Source organism: Ixodes scapularis, unplaced genomic scaffold, assembly GCF_016920785.2.
Source record: "Ixodes scapularis isolate PalLabHiFi unplaced genomic scaffold, ASM1692078v2 PGA_scaffold4__175_contigs__length_147842914, whole genome shotgun sequence".
Taxonomy (NCBI): domain Eukaryota; kingdom Metazoa; phylum Arthropoda; class Arachnida; order Ixodida; family Ixodidae; genus Ixodes; species Ixodes scapularis.
The window spans coordinates 66,050,154-66,068,636 of record NW_024609879.1 but is presented as its reverse complement, the minus strand read 5'-3'; the positions used below and the strand labels follow the sequence as shown (position 1 = coordinate 66,068,636).

Here is an 18,483-nt window from a genome sequence, read left to right as displayed (position 1 = left end):
CACGCTATTTATTGTTTGCGACCTGCGGGCTGATTAGCGGCGTGGCGAACCCGAGCAGGCGAAATGATTCGGTTAGACTGAACAGAACGTGAACGATCATTCAAGCTCAAGACGACGCTGACACACCACCTACATTTTCAGCCGTTCACTTTTTACTCTATCTAGCTTCGAAGACCTTTAAAGTCTGACCGGAAATGTTATGTCGGCCGTCCTTTTTATTTATTTATTTAAATTGACCTTCAAGTACCCCTCAGGGAGGGCATTTCGAAAGGTTTTAACGCTTTCGTTTGTAAAATTAGTGAAGAAAACAAGAACGGCAGGAATAAAATGGTAAAAAAAGTTTACATAATTAAACTGAATTCAGTCAAAAGCCAAACATTGTAAGGACACTTTCGTTCTCTTTCTCTTCTTTTTTTTTTGAACTATGAGGCAGCCGTGAGAATGACTTTGCTCAATTTCTCTTTGAAATGAAGAGGATCAGATATGGAAACGATGCTGTGGGAAAGTCATTCCATTCCTTCGTTGCGCGTGGGAAAAAGGAAGCAGACGAGGTCACTGTTTTAGTTTCGGTGCGCATCACGATGAGTGGATGACGGGTGCGATAAGGAGTTCGTCTGGATGGCATGATGTAAGCTGAATCAGGTCGGGAATTGGAATAAACTTTGTTATGGAGTGTGTAAAATATTTTCGGCGAAGGGATAGGTTATCTAGTTGAGCACATTCCTTTATGACCGATGGCGCTCATTCACGTGAATGGATAGAAAAAATGAGCCTGACTGCACGATATTGAATTGCTTCTAATTGATGGCCGAGGTATTTTTGCAATGTTTCCCATATAGCGGCAGCATACTCTAACAAATCTTAAGTTTATTGGTGCGAATTTGAGGTAACGTTTTAGTTGTCCGAGTGATCGGTTATACTCGGAGATGACATGATTAACATGTGGTGCCCGAGATAGGTTACTAGAGAAATGCACACCTACAGGGTGATTCAAGGAGAGGCCAGGCTCTTTAAATCAACCGCAAAATTCGGTTTCTTAACCTATCGCGCTACAACTTGGTGCAGCGTTGCCCACTGATGGTGCATTTATTTTGTAAAATTTGCAAAGAGCGAACTTACCTGAGGAAAAAGTAAAGAAAGAAAAAGGCTTAGCTCCTATGGAAACGCAGCGAAGCGACCGGTCTTCAAACAGCACGGCGCCGTTTCGCACGGGAGACAAGAGATGGCGCAACGAACGCCGCCAACGAACGAGCATACGGCTCCGAGAACCGGTGTCTTTAGCAGACGATCTTTTCGTCTCAAAAGCGGCGCGCGTTCCGCAGGCGGCGGCAATCGCAGAAACAAAAACAGGCGCGGTAACAACCAGGAAATGCAGTTCCTTGTCTGCTAAAGACGCCGGCTTTCGGCGTCGTATGCTCGTTCGTTGGCGGCAGTTGGCGCCGCGACAGCTTGCGCCATCTCTTGTCTCCCGTGCGAAACGGCGCCGTGTTGTTTGAAGACCGGTGGCTTCGCTGCGTTTCCATAGGAGCTAAAAAGTTTTTCTTTTTTTACTTTTTCCTCAGGTAAGTTCGCTCTTTGCAAAGTTTACAAAAACAAATGCACCATCTGTGGGCAACGCTGCACAAAGTCGTAACAAGATAGGTTAAAAACCGAATTTTGCAGTCGATTTAAAGAGCCTGGCCTCCCCTTGAATCACCCTGTGGATACATCGGTCATACGCCGGACACACGAGCCGTCATGGTTTTGTACGCTGAAGAATGTTTCATACGTTTACTAGAAGATGGCGCTGTCGGACTAACAGAATCATCGTCATCGTTTGCACAGTGGCTCCAGTTTTACGGTTTGCTGAAATATGTTACATTTCAGGTACGGTTTTGCGGAATGGACCAGCTGCACCGTTCATGACTTCGGAACCGTGTGTCTCAATAACGACTCGCTAAAACTCTATGGTTGCGCCGTCCGGACGACAGGGCTACTCGGGCGCGCGCCGATAGGACTATCTTGTTAATCCCGTCACAGTGCTCGCCGTGTATATATATATATACATAATGCGTGATATATAATGCGTTCCCCTCCTCCTTTGGGGGAAATATAAGATTGCGTGATTGATTGACTGAATGGATGATTGATTGGCTAGCAGGTTTTGAAGTGATAGTTTTATTCGGGGGCCCTCACGGGCCTTAGTTGCTGGTGTTGGTCGCACCGCAGCAAGGTCTTGGGGGGGAGAGTTAGCAAAAAAAGCGCAGGTGTTGGTTTGTAGTCAAAGCGCTCCGGCCAATGGCGTAGCGTCGCGCGGAGTGTTCGTGTGTGTGTGAGGGGAGGGGGGTGTCAGTGGTACTATAACACTACCATCTTTTTCCTTTCTTTCCGAAGCGTCTGAATGAGAACCGCGCAACAGGGTAGGAGCTGCGTGTTTTTCAAATGATCTAGAAGGCGCGGAAAAACTTTATGGTCAACGTGTACGCGCGGCGCCATTTCTTAAAACAAATTATCAAATCCCCCCAAAGAAGAACTGCATGGATGCAGAAGAAGTCCTTCATACATTTACAATTTCTTCGCTACGTATAACGCTGCTTGTCACTCCAGTAGTGAGTGCTTCTTGCTAAAAAAAAGTATATGCCCTTAAAGTGCTACCGCAACTTCGTAGCGCTTGACAGAATTTCTAAGCCAGATGATGTATTTTTCTTGCGGGAATGAAAATGCGCGTTGTACATGTCGGGCCCGAAGTCTTACTGCTTGCGCGCTGGTTTTCTGTTTATTTATATATATATATATATGAACAAATATGTGCAGATGAATGAACCGTACTTAATCCAATGAATCAAAGAATCAAAGCTTCCAGGAACCCGCCAAAAGCCAAAAATTGGCGGAGCCAATTTTTGGTTTTCGGCGGTTTCCTGGAAACTCTGATTCTTTGATTCATTGGATTAAGTACGGTTCATTTATCTGCACATATTTGCTCATATCCTCCTCGGAGACCACGTACGATGGTGTGAAGTGCCCCTGTTGTATATATATATATACAGGGTGTTTCAGAAAACGCAAGCCAAATCGCTCCTGCGAAAACTACTCATCTCAACGAAAAAAAGGCTTGTGGCGTTTTGGTCCTGAGCCAGGGGCCTATTTGGGAAAATTATTAAAGTCCGGGATAATTAAGTTGTTAATTATTTTTGCACAATTAACTTTTTTAATATTGTGTTTAAGGGCATAGTTTAAATTACAAAATTGGTCAGCATCGTCGAAAAGTACTAAATCATCAAAATGCAGAACGATAGAAGGCACGCGATGCATTTTACCGCTTTCTGAAAAACTGCACAAAATCGACGGGTTTTAAAGTTTCGGTCTGCTATCAGAGCGCATCTCAGCCCCGGCGGCACCGCGCCCCGTGGAGAGATAGTGCAACCAACCTATATATATATATCATGTTTACATTTAGACGGCGGGCGGTTCGTCCGCCCAAGAGGGCATTAAGCATCTCCGCTGTAAGTGAAAAATAAAGACGGTGCAATACGACTGCTAGCCTGGCGTTTTTGTCATGGTTCGCACAAGGTAGAATATAGTTACGCGCGGCCTTATATATGCGAGTACGACAACCGTAAATATCAAAACATCCCTGGCTTCTGCAGCGCGAGCTTTCACCTAGACGTACTCCGAGAGTTGGAGTGAGGAGACCCACTCGGCCGCCGATATATGCTCTAGAAACGGCGGCGACTCATTGACTCGGTTTTCGACGCTGGCGGACCGTGCACACGTGCAGGGCCGTGGTCACTCTGGTGCTGTACCCGGTCCTCTGCTCGACGGGCTACGACCTCACTTGGAAACACTGCCTGGTCCTCGTCTGGGTGAACTTCAAGGGAGCGATAGCCCTGAGCTTCAATCTGGTCCGGTTTAGGCCCAATCTGAGTGTCGACTTCGCCCTCACGGTACGGTGACTCAACGAATACTTTCAGTGGACTGGAATGAACGAATGACTTCAAAGACGTCAATTTTTTGTGGTCGCAGCCTGCAACCGCTACGCCTTGAGGACCCAGAAAGAATCTTTAAAAGATGCGTGGAGTTCCATTTTTACGCGGTGCACGCGGATACCCAAGCGTGGCGATCGCGTCTTTCGTGATTCTAGGTACTGACAGTTTAAGAAACGTTGGGCGCCTCAAGTTCCTGAGAAGGTTATTATCTCTCCGCAGTTAATGAGTTTGCGGAGTCCATAAAAGCGCTGACGAACGACGTGCGAAGCAAGAAACTTGCTCCTAAAAAGCTACGTCCCTAGTTTCTCAACCTCTCAGTGACCGAGGAAATTTTAGAAAAACTAAGACGTTAAGGTTAGAAAACACGCGGCGTGTGGCTCTAAAATGTTAGATGTCCCAGAAGTCCTTGTATTGTAGAAGTGCTTCTAATTGGGCTAGTTCGGGAACGTTAGAAAACATGGCGTAAGGCGCCAAAGCAACGGACACACGGAAGAAGACACACACAGGCGACGGTGCAAAGCTTTCTGTGCTTTCAGTAAATACGACATGCATTCTTATAAAAGAAGCTAGGAATTTCAGCAGTGACTACCTTTTTTCTGATAATTACTAGCTTTTTACTACAAGTTACTACATCAATCTCGCAATAGCTCGTAAAACGTTGGTAAGTGCAGCAGTTACTACCTTTTCCCGACCATTACTTCCTTTTTACTATCTATTTATTACCTCAAACGAGAACATGACTGCTGGGAACCTATGGGTATGCTGTTTTATAGAGTCGCAAATCATTATTATTTTGTGTACACTTACTTCTTAGTAAGGGATACATTCCCTGAAATGTTTAAAAACAATTTTGGAAAAAAATATTGCTGCGAAGGCAGCACTACATGTGTAGCATCGTTCACGGACAAAGCGGTTACTGACCAGACGACTTCTTTTGAATAATCTGTATAAAAGACGCATAGCTAGCCTTTGGCAGCAGCTATCGGTTTAGCTTGTTGTCGCGTCTGTGTTGTGCGTGTGTGTCATCTGAGTTTCAATTGCTTGTCTGAGTTAAATGTATAATGCTTTTGCAAATGTGCTCGTAAGCAGCGTGAAAAAAACAAACAATTCTATATTGCGATAATAATTTGCCAATCTTGAATATGACGTTAAGTAGCGCTACCTGGGTGCTGTGAGAGTCGGTGCCAGTTACTAGCTGAAAGTAGTGAAATATACTAGGTTGATTAGTAACCGTTACCAGCTCATTAACTTAGTGACTTTACTAGCTTGACCGTTACAACCTAGGGTAGTTACTAGCTTTGACCTAGTAAATACTACTAACTTTTTTTTAATATAGTGTATCATTAATGTTTCGCTTTCATAACATACAGAACAAGCATTAGTTTTTATGTTTGCTCAATGGTATGCTCTGTTTCACATTGTGTTGTACCGCAGAAAAGGCTACAAGCGCGAGCTCCTTGCTCTCGGGCACATATCGGCTGCACAAACTGTCGTGCACCAAGGCCAGCTGCCAAGGCTATAAGCTCGCGCTTCTAGCCTTCGCTGTGGTACAACATAAGGTGAAACGGAGTATACGGAGTATTCACTTGCGGCCATATCCGTGCGCGCTGCTGTTGAGCGCGTGCTGACGGCGAGCTTCCGCAGTCCTTTTGGAGCGTGCATTTGGCACCACCAAGGTCGCCGGTCTTAGGAGGCTATTCATGTGAGCTCGTTCTGAGCATGCGCTCTACACATCGCCCTCAAATATGGCGTCCAGTGAATACCTCCTATAGTCTCAGACAAAAATCGAGGGTTAAAGGCGCAATGATTCACACTCTTCAATCACTTTCGGAACAAGCGGTCACTTGACCTAGGGCCGACTATCTGCCCTCAATGTTCACCATAGACAAGCTCTTGAATCGGCAAGGCAAAACATACGCGCTGATTTTCAAACATAGTGATATGAAGTTTTTACTGGCGGCCATAGCTGTGTGCGCGATTGCTGAGCGTGATCTGATGGAGAGCTTCTACAGTTCTATTACAACGTGCGTTCCACACCATCAAGATGGCCCATCCTCGCAGCCTAATATTTTAAGATCGTTCTGAGCATGCGCTCTAAACAGCGCCCTCGAATATCGCGTCCAGTAAATATTTCCTTTAGACCTTTTCAAACAAAAGTGTGTGGTCGGCGCCATTTTGAGTTTTCGCGCGTAAAGCGCGTGCTTTGCTTGCTTTCCGAAGCGGTGGAGACTCACGTGCTGATTTGTGAAGGTCGCACCTGTACTGTGATTTTGTAAACATTGAAAAGGTCTATATGAAGCATTCACTGGCGGCCGTAGCTGAGCTCACGACAGCTGAGCTCGCGCTGACGGCGAGCTTCCACAGTTTTTTTGCAAGGTTCATTCCGCATCATCAAGACTGCTTGTCTCAGCATCCTAATATTGTGATCTCGTTTTAAGCATGCGCTCTAAACATGGCCCTCAAACATGGCGTCCAATGAACACCCCCCTAGGGTTATATACCTTTCCAAAAAAGGGCTCCTGGCGGGTTGCTTCTTGAGTGCTCTCGCGAATGGCGCGTGATCTGCTTGGGTTGCGAATCGACGAACGTGCGCATGCCGGGCTGAGGAAATCAAACGCTAGGCTGAGTACTTGTAAATATTAGCATCGTGCATACACCGTTTCAATGTTTACAAACTCAGAGTCCAGCGTGGAAGCATCGCAGCTCAGAACGCGCATGGTCATATACCCCAGAAAGCGACCGAAACCTTCGCCATACGCACCAGTTCTGAAAGTTTCACAGACCAGAAGCCTGTTTTTAGAATAGTTTGTAATCTGTTTACCCCAACGTTACTAGAACATTCAGTTGGGAAACTCGCCGTTGAAACCTGGGCCGCTGGCGTCCACCGAGGCCGAGCTAAATACGACAACAGCGCCACTCTTTCTCAGTTGTCTGTGCTGTGGTCACTGTATCGTGCAAGTCACGCACGCGCTGCATGTAAACCGCGATGTCACATCTCGTTAACAGATAAACTGTTGACACGTGCTGCGCTGCCGCGCAGCCGCGTCGTACTATATAACTAATCGCTTCCTGAATAAACGTTGTTGTTGGCTTGACACATCACGACTGATACATGGTGTCAGAAGTGGGATGCCGTCCACGTCGGCGGTAGCTCAAAGTAACGACGTCAGTCACCATAGCTATGGAACTACTCAAGCCACCGGAGCCACTGCTGCTGTCTGGGAACATCGCAAAAAACTGGGACCTGTTCAAGCAGAAATTCGAGCTCTTTCTGAGGGCAACGGAGCCAGCCAAAGAACCAAGGTCGGCATCGGTCAAGACCGCTCTCCTGCTGAGTGTAGCCGGGGATGACGCTTTGGAGGTATTCAACAATTTTGTGTTTGCCGAAAGCGAGAATAAGGAAGATTACGCGACGGTCGCACTCAAGTTTGAGGAGTACTGTAGACAACAGCAGAATGAGGTCTACGAGAGGTACATCTTTCGAACAAGAACGCAAGTTGAAGCAGAACCTTTCGAGCATTTTTTGAGTGAATTGAGGAAAGAAGCACGCGGCTGTAACTTCGCGCAGTTGACCGACACAATGATTCGGGATCAGATTGTGTTCGGTACAAACAATTCAAAGTTGAGAGAGAAAATGCTCAAAGAAAAAGATCTAACGCTGCTCAAGGCTGAACAGATCTGTAAAGCAGCGGAAGTATCCGCCCAGCAGAACGAAGTGTGGGCGCAGGCGGAAAAACAAGTGGCGCTGGTGAAAAAGAAGCAACAGTACAAATGTGCCAAGTGCAACCGGCCGCACGAGCCAGGACGGTGTCCGGCATTTGGAAGGTCATGCTTCTTGTGCAGAGGTACTAACCATTTTGCGGCTTGCTGCAAGAAAGGGCCGCAAGTGAAGGAAGTACGCGAAGACCACGAGACCTTCGACATCCTCGACCTGAAGATAGACAGCGTCGGCAACCATGCGGACTGGATCATCCACGCAATGGTGGCGGACCAGCCAGTCGTCTTGAAGGTGGACACGGGCTCCCAAGCTAACCTGCTGCCTTATTCGATCTATCGGAGGTGCAGGAACAAGGCGAACTTGAAACCAAGCGGCTCTGTGCTTCGATCATACAGCGGGGACGCCATCAAGCACATCGGGGTTGCAACTCTACGAGTGGTAATGGACAATCGGTCCGGCGACATCGACTTCTTCATTGTCAAAAAAGGCAGCCAGGCACTACTCGGACTGCTAGCAAGTGAGGCGCTGGGACTTGTGTCGCGCTCGGTGAGTGTTGTGAACACCAGCAATACCGAGAAAATAGTGACAGAATTTCACCAGCTATTTCAGGGTACCGGCTGCCTGGCACGTCAGTATCGGATGGTCCTGCGAGATGACGCAACACCGGTAGTTCAACCGGCACGACGAGTACCTCTGGCGCTGCGAGAGCCTCTTCGAGAGGAGCTGGAGCGTATGGAACGAGCTGACATCATCCGCAAAGTCAATGGGCCAACGGACTGGGTAAGTCCATTGGTCATTGTACGAAAAAAAGACGGAAAACTACGCGTGTGTATGGACCCCAGGCGCATTAACGAGTGTCTAAAGCGCGAGCACTATCAGAGGCCTAAGCGGGAAGACATTGAGGCCGAACTAGCAGGAGCTAAATATTTTTGACGCCTCGACGCGAACTCTGGGTTTCACCAAATTCCCTTGGATGAGGATACCTCGGCAATTTGCACGTTCGGTACGCCTTTTGGTCGCTACCTGTTTTTGAGACTTCCATTCGGGATTGCGTCGGCACCCGAGGTGTTCCAAAAACTCTAAGCGAGATATTTGATCCGTCCCCAGGGGTGCGCGTATACATTGACGACATTTTGATTTGGGGATCCACTAAAGAAGAGCACGATTCACGCCTCAAGAACGCACTGCAGTTAGCCAGTCGGGCGGGTTTGACATTCAACGCCGCAAAATGCAAGTTTAAGCTAACTGAGATCGAATTTCTCGGTGACGTCATCAGCCAAGAAGGAATAAGGCCGAGCTCGGCATTGATCACGTCACTGGGGGAGATGTCGTGCCCTACAGAAAAGACAGCAGTGCATAGAATGCTTGGAGTCGCAAATTACTTTGGGAAGTACCTACCGAATTTGGCAGGAAAAAAAGAACTTCTGCGCAGTCTTATAAAAAAAGAAACAGTTTTTGAATGGACAGACAACCACGCCAAAGAATGGAAAGATATCTGCCTAATGCTTACCAGCACGCCCGTGTTGGCGATCTTTGATCCAGCCAGAGATACGAAGATCTCGTCAGATGCGTCAAGGAATGGATTAGGGTCTGCACTTCTGCAGCGTCATGGTGACAGCTGGCGGCCGGTCGCCTACGCATCACGCGTTATGACTGACGCAGAACAGAGGTACTCGCAAATAGAAAAGGAAACGATGGGTATCACGTTCGGCTGCGAGAAGTTTCATCACTTCGTGTACGGGCGTAAGATCACTATTGAAACTGACCACCGTCCACTGTTAGCAATTGCCTCAAAAGGAATCGGTGATATGCCCCCGAGACTTCAGCGTTTCTTTCTGCGGTTACTGATGTACGATTATACCCTTCAATTCGTACCAGGAAAACTGCTACTGCTGGCCGACATGCTATCAAGGTCGTCACCAGTTACCACAAAGGACACCGCTGGCTCTACGGAAGACGTGGAAGTCCACGCAGTGAGCGTCGTCTCAGACTTGGTAAGCAAGAAAACCCTGGATCGCCTTGCTGAGGCGACCGCGAAGGATGCAGACCTGCAGTCAGTCATTTGTTACATGAACGGCAAGGGTGACATTGACGGCATGCTGAAACCGGCCTCCTTGCCCACAAGACCGCCTACGCCGGGTTTGCAGGACCACCCCCTGACGCCGGTCCCACGACGATCCACAAGGCACACCCGTCAACCAGAGCGCCTGCAATACGACAGCAATTTCAACCAAGTGCATCCCATCTACCATTGGAACTCCTAATGTTATTTATGAAACAAAGGAAAATGTATCGTGCAAGTCACGCACGCGCTGCATGTAAACCGCGATGTCATATCTCGTTAACAGATAAACTGTTGACACGTGCTGCGCTGCCGCGCAGCCGCGTCGTACTATATAACTAATCGCTTCCTGAATAAACGTTGTTGTTGGCTTGACACATCACGACTGATACAGTCACTTTGAGCTTTTATAAATCATGTTTTTGCGTAGAAACAAGCGGAAAAAACCTTTTCTATTAACTTTGTTTGGAGTTTAGTACAAAATGACGGGAGCGTGACATTTTCTAAAATCTTAAATTTGCAAGGTTTTGCGGCACAATACACCAATTGCTATATTACCCAAGCATCAAGGAAAATGCAGGGATTGGTGTTCCACGCGCCGCACGTGCTGGCCTCAGCTGTAATAACTTTTCTAAAGTAAATACCTAAAACAAATTGCATATTGCACGAGCGTTCGTCAACGCTTTATTTTCGTTATTTACTTCGAATCTTTTATACGGGGAAGGCGTGCGCGTTTGGCGCGTAAAACACCAATCCTTGCATTCGTCTTGATGCTTGGGTAATATAGCAATAGGTCTATTAATATTGTTTTTATACAACCATGTCTCACCGGTGATTTCAAGTAGCGCCTCCCGACCTGTGCGCATCGTAACTTCGGTAGGAATTCGCGGCGCGTCCGCTTGGGAGATGGGGGTAGCACCCCTAAAACCACTTCCATCGTGTATGTTTCGGCGCCAAAATGGCCGATTGAAGCCAAGTAAGTAGGTAGGTAGCACAGCTTTATTGAGTCAAAATAGAAGTCACGCGCAGTTCCCCGAGTGGCCGCTGCGGAAGAAATGGCGGCGATGCGATTGCCACTAGCTCGGTTCTCGAGTACGGATCGGGGCCACTTTTTCACAGCAGGCTCTATAGTAGTTTCCCAACTGAGTGGCTCTAGTAACGTTGGTTCACACTTAGGCTGAGACTGCAGTCGATCCATGGTGTAAGATAATACTTTTACATCGTGAGTAGAACCTACACGCGCGAGATTGCCCGCGTTCCTGGATTTGAGGCAAGCATTTTTAGCCCGAGCGCTCGTTCTGCGGAAGAACACTTCAAAGCAGCGACCTCGATCTTCCTTGCTTGTGGAATTGCGTGCAGTCTCATCGCTACTGATGAAATTGTTATAAGTTCATTTCTGATATGTTGATTGGACAGCTTTTTATATCAGAGCTTATTGAGTATTTCGAATCAGTTTCACATTTCGCATATTAGGTTTTTGATGTTTCATATTAGTTTCAGCTAGGATAGGTGAAGCAAGGAACCGCCCAGTTCATATGCTACAAAAATGTTTTTATTTGCTGACGCCACCATTACACTTCGGGCCTTTCGGGCACCTTTATTATAGACACATATAAATGCATTGCCACAAGCATCAGCTGAACATATTCATTGAGCGCATATACGCCTACACGGTACAACAAACATGAATACAACAGCACACCCGCTAACTGCTAAAGCCAGAGCCGTGTATACAGAAAGTTTGGTCGATGGGAGGCGCGGGCAGAGCGAGCGCGTGCACCGGACACAGGAGGAGGGCTTGACATACTCTCTTCGCCAATCAGAAGCCGAAAAGAATCCCCCAGTGGTGGTAGCGTAAAACAGTTTTAATCGTTTTAATAAGCGGGTAAGACCTGAATGTTGTAACCCTTCGTAGTTCAAAATAAGGTTTGCGTGGTGTTTCGATCATAATCACGCAGAAAGATGTAAGAAGCGAATGTGCCGCTCGAACTCTGTTTTGTTCGAAAAGGGTGTGGCTGCTCGGACGGCAGATTCCGGACACCTCGGCACCTTGATTATGTCGATCATTCCGGTAATTGCGCTCTTCCAGCATGATTTTGTATGGCCGTGATTCAAACATCACGTGCACCATATTTTCATTCACCAAGAGTTACTCTAACCTACACCACCTAGAAACCAAGGCCTGCGCAACACGTTTCGTTAGTAGATCCCCAACCTGCCCCAAGTGGCAAATAGGCTGAAACATGAGGAGGGCATGAGCCACGTGCAGCCACAACTGCTGAGCCAGAGTGTTGGCGCGAGCTGATAGCGAGGTTCGACAGTTAATTTGCAACGTGCATGCGACACCATTAAGATTGCCGGTCCTAGCAGTCTCTTAAAGGGCCCATGAAACGATTTTTGGGTTGGGATAGATCATTTTAGATTGGGACTTTACTAATAGAACATCGTTCAGTGGGCCAAAAGAAAAAAAGTAGGAAGTTAAAAGCCTGAAATTCAGTGCGAAAATTTGAAAACACAGCCGACTATTTCGTTCCCCCTCCCCTTCGTAACCGCTCTGCCTTTTCACTGGGATACATCCGCGGCCCCAAAAGCGTGTCGTCGGGTCCAAACTGACGTCACACAAAACCGGACCTCATTTAGACCCTTCACCCCTAAGCTGACATTGTGGTGGAAGCTACGCGCTTGCCGGACCAATTGGCCACCTTCGTTTCATCACCTGACTTCATTCTCTGCAGCCACATTTGCCACGCTTACGTGGCAAAAGTGTGGTTAGCCCAAGGAGCACGAAGCTTTTACAGCACTGTCAGCTTAGGGCTGAACGGGCTAGGGAAAGAAGCTTTTGTCTGAGTTTTGAGCGACGGGCTAATCTTCTAGGGGGACAATGGCTCTCTCCGGGTACACAAACCAAGTTCCGAGCGAGAGGGGCCTCCCGTCTTCTTGAACTGTTTGGTGGAATGCATGATTTATGAGTTGAGGAGGAAAGCGAAACAGGAAAAAGTTGGAAAAGCGTTTCACGACCCCTTTAATGTGAGCACATTCTGAGCATAATAACTGAAGCAGGCGATGGAGCAGATGATGTCGCAGTACAATGTCGATCATCCGGGCTACCTAGGGTCGCTGTGGAAATTTAGTAGCGATGACGTTTAGAGAAGAAAATGACAACGTTACTAGATTTTTATTTTGTTTCTTTTTTAATTTATTTATAGTGTTAGCCCGTAGGGGCTCTTACAGGAGTGCAACAGTATACAAAATAGAACACTAAGTAGTACATATGAAGGCACATTTTTGAAGACTACAACCCACGGAAGTCAAGAGTAAACTATTTTGGTAAATCCCACTAAATACACAACAAAAGCATTTTTACGTATAATATCTTCTCAGTGCTAAAACTTACAAGAGCGTGCGCCACTGAACGCGCAAAAACAACATCGAACAAAGGCAAATAAAGAAAAACAGACAAGAACAGATGAGCGGATAATAATTATGGAGTCACGGAAGTCCCAATCCATTTAAGTATCAAAAATATCTAACTGAAATTATCCAGTGCCAGAGGGAGCAGGTTCGCTAGTACTGCTTATACAATTTGGAAATGCATGTTTCAAAAGAAGCTAGGGTATCACTTCATACTATTTTTTCGGGTAGGTTATTCCACTCTGATATAGTTCAGGAAAGAAAGAATACTTATAAGTATCATTATTTGGTTTCTCTAAATTTATTTGACATGAATGAGTACTTCTTAGATGCCTACATACACGGAGCGTTATGTAGTTACTTGTATTAAGGTGAAACATGTGATTTCTCAACAGGAATAGGAATTTTAAACGAGCTATTTTCCGGCGATCAGAAAGGAGGGGAAGACTTAGCTGCTTAAGCAGTTCATTTACTGATTCGGTTCTTCGATACTTCGACAGTACAAACCTAGCAGACATTTTCTGCACCCTTTCTAATTTGCTTCTTTGGTAACTTTAAAAGGATCCCAGATAACAGAAGCGTATTCTAAAGTTTGCCGTATTAATGTTTTGTGTGCAGTTAATTTTGTTTCAGGTGGAGCGTACTTAAGGTGGCGCTTAAGGAACCAGAGCTTTTTTTTTTGGCCCCATGTTTGGAGATTTCCTCAGTTGTGGAACTCCCGCGGAAGGAGGTACCCCACCTCACTCACTTTAGTCCACCTCCCGTCTTTCGAAGTTCCATCTAGATATTTGTTTACGAACTGTGTGTTCCATAGAGTACTGTGGAACACCATCTAGACGGTGAGCTTCGAAACGTACGAATCCCATAAAATATACTGCAGTTACCAAAGCAGCCGTCTGGCGTGTCGAGTTGAGTGAAAGGGGAGGGGGGAGGGTACTGCTCGTGCATACAGCGTTATGAGCAGTTCCATAGCGGAGCTAATCTGATAACGCTGGGAAATGTGCAGGCCTTGTCCTCTAGATGGTATTGCTACGACTCACTTATTAAGCTTGTTTCTCGCGACCACCGCCATGGTATTATTTCAGGATTCTGGTTGGCTACATTCGAATTTGTCAAGACGCAATAAGACACTTTCCGGCCAATGGCCGGAAAGAGTCCTAGCCCAATTTCCGGCCAATGGCGCCTCTTCATTTCTCTCCTATACTTTCCAATGAATGTCCAAACTCTCTCCACAAACGGCTCTGACTAAGGCCCCTATATCTAAAGCCCCTTCATGTTTAAAAAGTGGCGCAAGCTGCGTCGATCCACGAGGGACGTTCCACGTACAACCCTTGAGAAGATGACGGCGGCACAGTGCAGCACTGAGCTAGATTTCAGATGCCATATTCTTCCCAGAAGGGGCGCGCGGCATGTCTATCGAGCATTTCCACAACAATGATTGGCGCCACTTTTCACAGGATAGAGGGGCGTTACTTCGATCCTGGGAATCGTGGCGCTATTCATTGTTCTTGAAATGCTCGACACACCTGCCGCTCGCCACTTCTGGGAAGAACATGGCGTCTGAAATCTAGCTTTGTGCTGTGCTTTGCCGCTATGTTCTTCCCAAGAGCTGCACGATGGACGCGCCTTGTGCATCGACGCACTTTGCGCTACTTTTGAAACATGAAAGGGCTTTAATAGACAGTTTTAGTATAGCGTTGCTGGATCTTACGTACGCAATACGCAATAGTATAGCGTACTCTAAAATGACCTGCTAAGACCGAATTTAGTTGTGCGTTACGTTTTCGAGTGAACATCGCACATGAATTCCGCGTGCTTATAGCGCAACCATGCTCCTGGAAAGAAATATTGAAAAAGAAAAAGTGTCCAATCATTTTATTTCAGATTAAACCAAGCCACAGCTGCCTCGTCAAGCGCGCTTTTCTGCGGGGTACAGAGGCTACGAGTATGAGTGCGTAGCCAAAATCGATCACGGAGCCTCCGTCAGTCGTCCCGTGGGAACGGCACCTTTTATCAATGCTATCGCAGAATGAAATTCATGACTCTGATGTCCAGTGCATAGCGAGAACTTCGGCGATTTCTTTTAGAGTCCGTCCGTCGGCGATGAACTGTGGGAATAGGCTTAGCGTTGAGCAGATCGCAGCGTCGACGCACACTGCGAGCGGCGAACATTTCCACTGTGCACTCCTTCAGCTGCAGGGCGATCTGATTCGACCGCGGTAGGTCCCAGAAAGAATCGCCGAGCTGAACACCACGCAATTTCACGTAAAACAGAACTTCGAAAGCACCACGTCGCCCTTGCTGCGCCAGTCAAGGCAACCGCCATCTTGAAACTGGCGCTCTCGTTGGGTCCGAGATCTCTCGAGAGCGTCCCGCAAGGCCGGCTAGCCAGCAACGCAAAATCAACAGCGTTGCGTGCGTACGCAATACGTTAGCCCTTCTATTGCGTTCTACGCATGCGCACTCACGACCCGCAATCTCCGTGCGTACGCAAAGCTATAGCGTACGGTCCACTAAAACTGTCTAATAACTACTACTGAGCTTTGCGTTTCCGCCTTTTATAGTGAACATTTTGAACGTACGGATTTTCTCGGTGACCACCTAAGCAGTAAATAATATTTCTAGAATGTTGATCTGTGGTTGTAGTGTCACACCTCTGAGAGTATTTTATACGGCTCAGGGGAGTAATTTCTTAGTAGAATTATTTGAAGCGAATAAATCAAGCCGCTCCAATGCGGTTCCAAGCCACGTGCTTGCTGGGCCGCGCGGCACTCGTATAGTGAAAAAAAAAAAAAACATATGAAATTATTTCTGATATGATTATTGGACACATTTTTATATCAGAAGTTATTTCATATGAAAATATATAAGAGCTCATATGACTCAAATCATGTATTAAAATACAGTGATGGACTAGCAGGCAAGCTTATTATCAAAAATATATTGCAAACGACAGAAAAGTAGCAGAAGTATGACAAACAGATATGAATTGAGATATGATTTGCATAATGTGGACATCCTTGTTAGTTCTCATTTAGGCAGTGTGACGATTCGTTCTGGTCGTCAAGAGAAAAGGGCTTCGAGCTCAGGAAAGACACGTCAACCTCCGAGATTCCATGCAGACCTACTTTTTCTTTAATCTTTTGATATCCTTCTCTCGCGCTCGCACGAGCTCGCACGAGCCGCGCGAGTCGTCTATTGCGGCTGTCACATGCCGGGGTTTTTGAAACTGTCGACCCGACAGTATGGTGCCTGGAGCGCGTCTTCGACTGGTGTGTTTAGCGTCCTATCCCGCCCATACATCAAAAGTGGTCCCGATGTGGCAACAAATGACGCGAGTGTCATGCTGTTGCCTGTCGCGATCCTGGCGGTTGGCTGTAGAAATGCTGGCGAAAAGCACGAGCGAACGCGAGTGTCGCTGTCGTCACGGCGTCCCGTTAGGCGTTTCAACTTCCGGCTGCACTAGCTTTCGTGAACTCTCACAGTGGAAAGCGACCTGCAGCAGAACAGGCACCTGCTACATACACCACAGCTGGTGGGACGCCACCAGGGTCGTGACCGGCGACAGCATGACACTTCTATGACGTCATCAGGCGGAAATCGAGGGACCACTTTTTTGGCCGCAGTAAACACACCAGTCAAAGACGCGATCCAGGCACCATACCGACAGTGCGCTTTCATGAGACAAAAACAACACAACATTAAATAAATACCGCGCTCTGAGATATGCACGAGAGTGAATGAATATGTACATACAAAATGCTAAATGAGAAGGCACGCTAGAGACAATAGCACACACTATAAATTCCAAAAGTTCAGTCATCGGGTAGAGGCACTTCAATTCGCGGAAAGGAGTAGACAGTGTCATCAGTGACCGCTTTGATCCTTCTGTAGTCGACGCACATTCGTGTTCATCCGTCCTTTTTCGTGACTAAAACCAAGGGGGATGCCCACGGACTGCGCGATGGTTGCACAATCTTGGGATTGATAAGATCCTTGATCATCGCCTTGACGACATCACGCTGCGCCGGCGACAGCCGACGTGGTCTCTGGGAGATAGGTCTCACATTACCTGTCGGAATGGAGTGGTGCTCAAGCCGACAGTTTCCAACGTCAGTGCTGCTTCGCACGAAGCAAGCCATGTTTTTCGCAAGAAGCTCTTGAACTTTTTGAAGCTCTTCAGGTGCCAGCATTAAACCAATGTTGAACGTGACACCCTCAACCGATAGCGGTTGATGTTGAGGGCCGACGATTTCCAAAGCATTTGAGCGATCCAGGTCCTCTGACGAAGGCAGGCTTGAGCCACTTAAGATGGAAGCAATTTCGTCGTCGCTAAGCTCGTTGTCTTCGACACTTGTGACCCCCCTAGCGACTCCGACAGTAGCATCAGAGGGTAGAGCCACTGGTCGAGATGAGGGGTTGGCCAGGAGTACGAAGAACGTGCTCTCGGTCTTATCCATAAACATGGGTTCAACTAGAAGGCAGTGACGGTCGTAGAGCAATTTCGTGCCGCTCACGTCTATCTTCCTTGATTGTCCTCGGACAAGCTTTCGTGACCGCGGAGGTATCAGCTGCTCCGTAACCAAGATGACATTATGATGACATGTCGTAGGCGGAGGAATCGAGAAGCTATTTGCACCGCAATCGATCATGGTCTTGCACGCTGTCAGGAAATCGTCACCAAGGAGCAACTTTTCTTCCTCCAGATGTGGGACCACGACGACTGCCTGGTTCAGCGTCTGTCCGTCAGCTGTCACTGTGGCAGTCGCTTCGCCGAGGTTCGTGAGGGATTGATCACTTGCACCATGGAGATGGATGGAAGAAGATTGAATCAGAAGGTGCAACTGGTCGGCAATGGAAACGTTGATGAGACTTCTCATTGCCCCTTAATCCAAGAAAGCTGTCAGGGGCTGTCCGTTTAGTTGAACCTGAATTGTTTTGGTGCCCACCGCTGCGCCACATGGGATGCGCCGAACTACTGATGACCTCTCGCAGGCGTCAGAGGCATCAGCTAGTCGTTTCCCTGCGTCGGTGCTGCAGTGGACTCGAAGCGCTGTTGCCACCCCAAAAATTCTGGTGTGAGCTCCTGCCGACACCGTGTGACGAAGTGGCCGCTGTTCTTACAATTGAGGCACAGCGGACGAACTTCCGGGTGACGAAACGAAGAACGCCGAAAATTCTGGGAAGCTTTCGACGGGTGCTGAGGCGACACGTGCTGCTTCTCTTGCTTCTCACGTGAAGAAAGAGGCTGCTGACAATGGCCGTCGTCCGCGTTCTGACGAGACGGCGACCGGTCCTGCCTCAAGAGCGGGAAGGAGGACGCTTTC

General features: G+C 47.5%; 1 protein-coding gene across 1 annotated transcript; it reads left to right on the top strand.

Annotated features, from left to right (window-relative positions):
• Positions 1–7,094: 7,094 nt before the first annotated feature.
• LOC121837778 lies at positions 7,095–18,078 on the top strand. The gene is made up of 4 exons (XM_042293587.1): positions 7,095–8,229; positions 8,284–8,463; positions 9,562–9,627; positions 17,827–18,078. The coding sequence occupies exons 1-4, from the start codon at positions 7,147–7,149 to the stop codon at positions 18,076–18,078; spliced, it is 1,581 nt and encodes a 526-aa protein (XP_042149521.1). The 5' UTR covers positions 7,095–7,146.
• Positions 18,079–18,483: the final 405 nt, after the last annotated feature.

Bases quoted from the DNA above. Each gene is read 5' to 3' on its own strand.
- LOC121837778 (XM_042293587.1), top strand. From the start codon at position 7,147: ATGGAACTACTCAAGCCACCGGAGCCACTGCTGCTGTCTGGGAACATC. The intron at 8,230-8,283 runs GTGAGTGTTGTG...GAATTTCACCAG, and splicing joins TGGGACTTGTGTCGCGCTCG to CTATTTCAGGGTACCGGCTG. The intron at 9,628-17,826 runs GCTCTACGGAAG...GCACGCTGTCAG, and splicing joins TACCACAAAGGACACCGCTG to GAAATCGTCACCAAGGAGCA.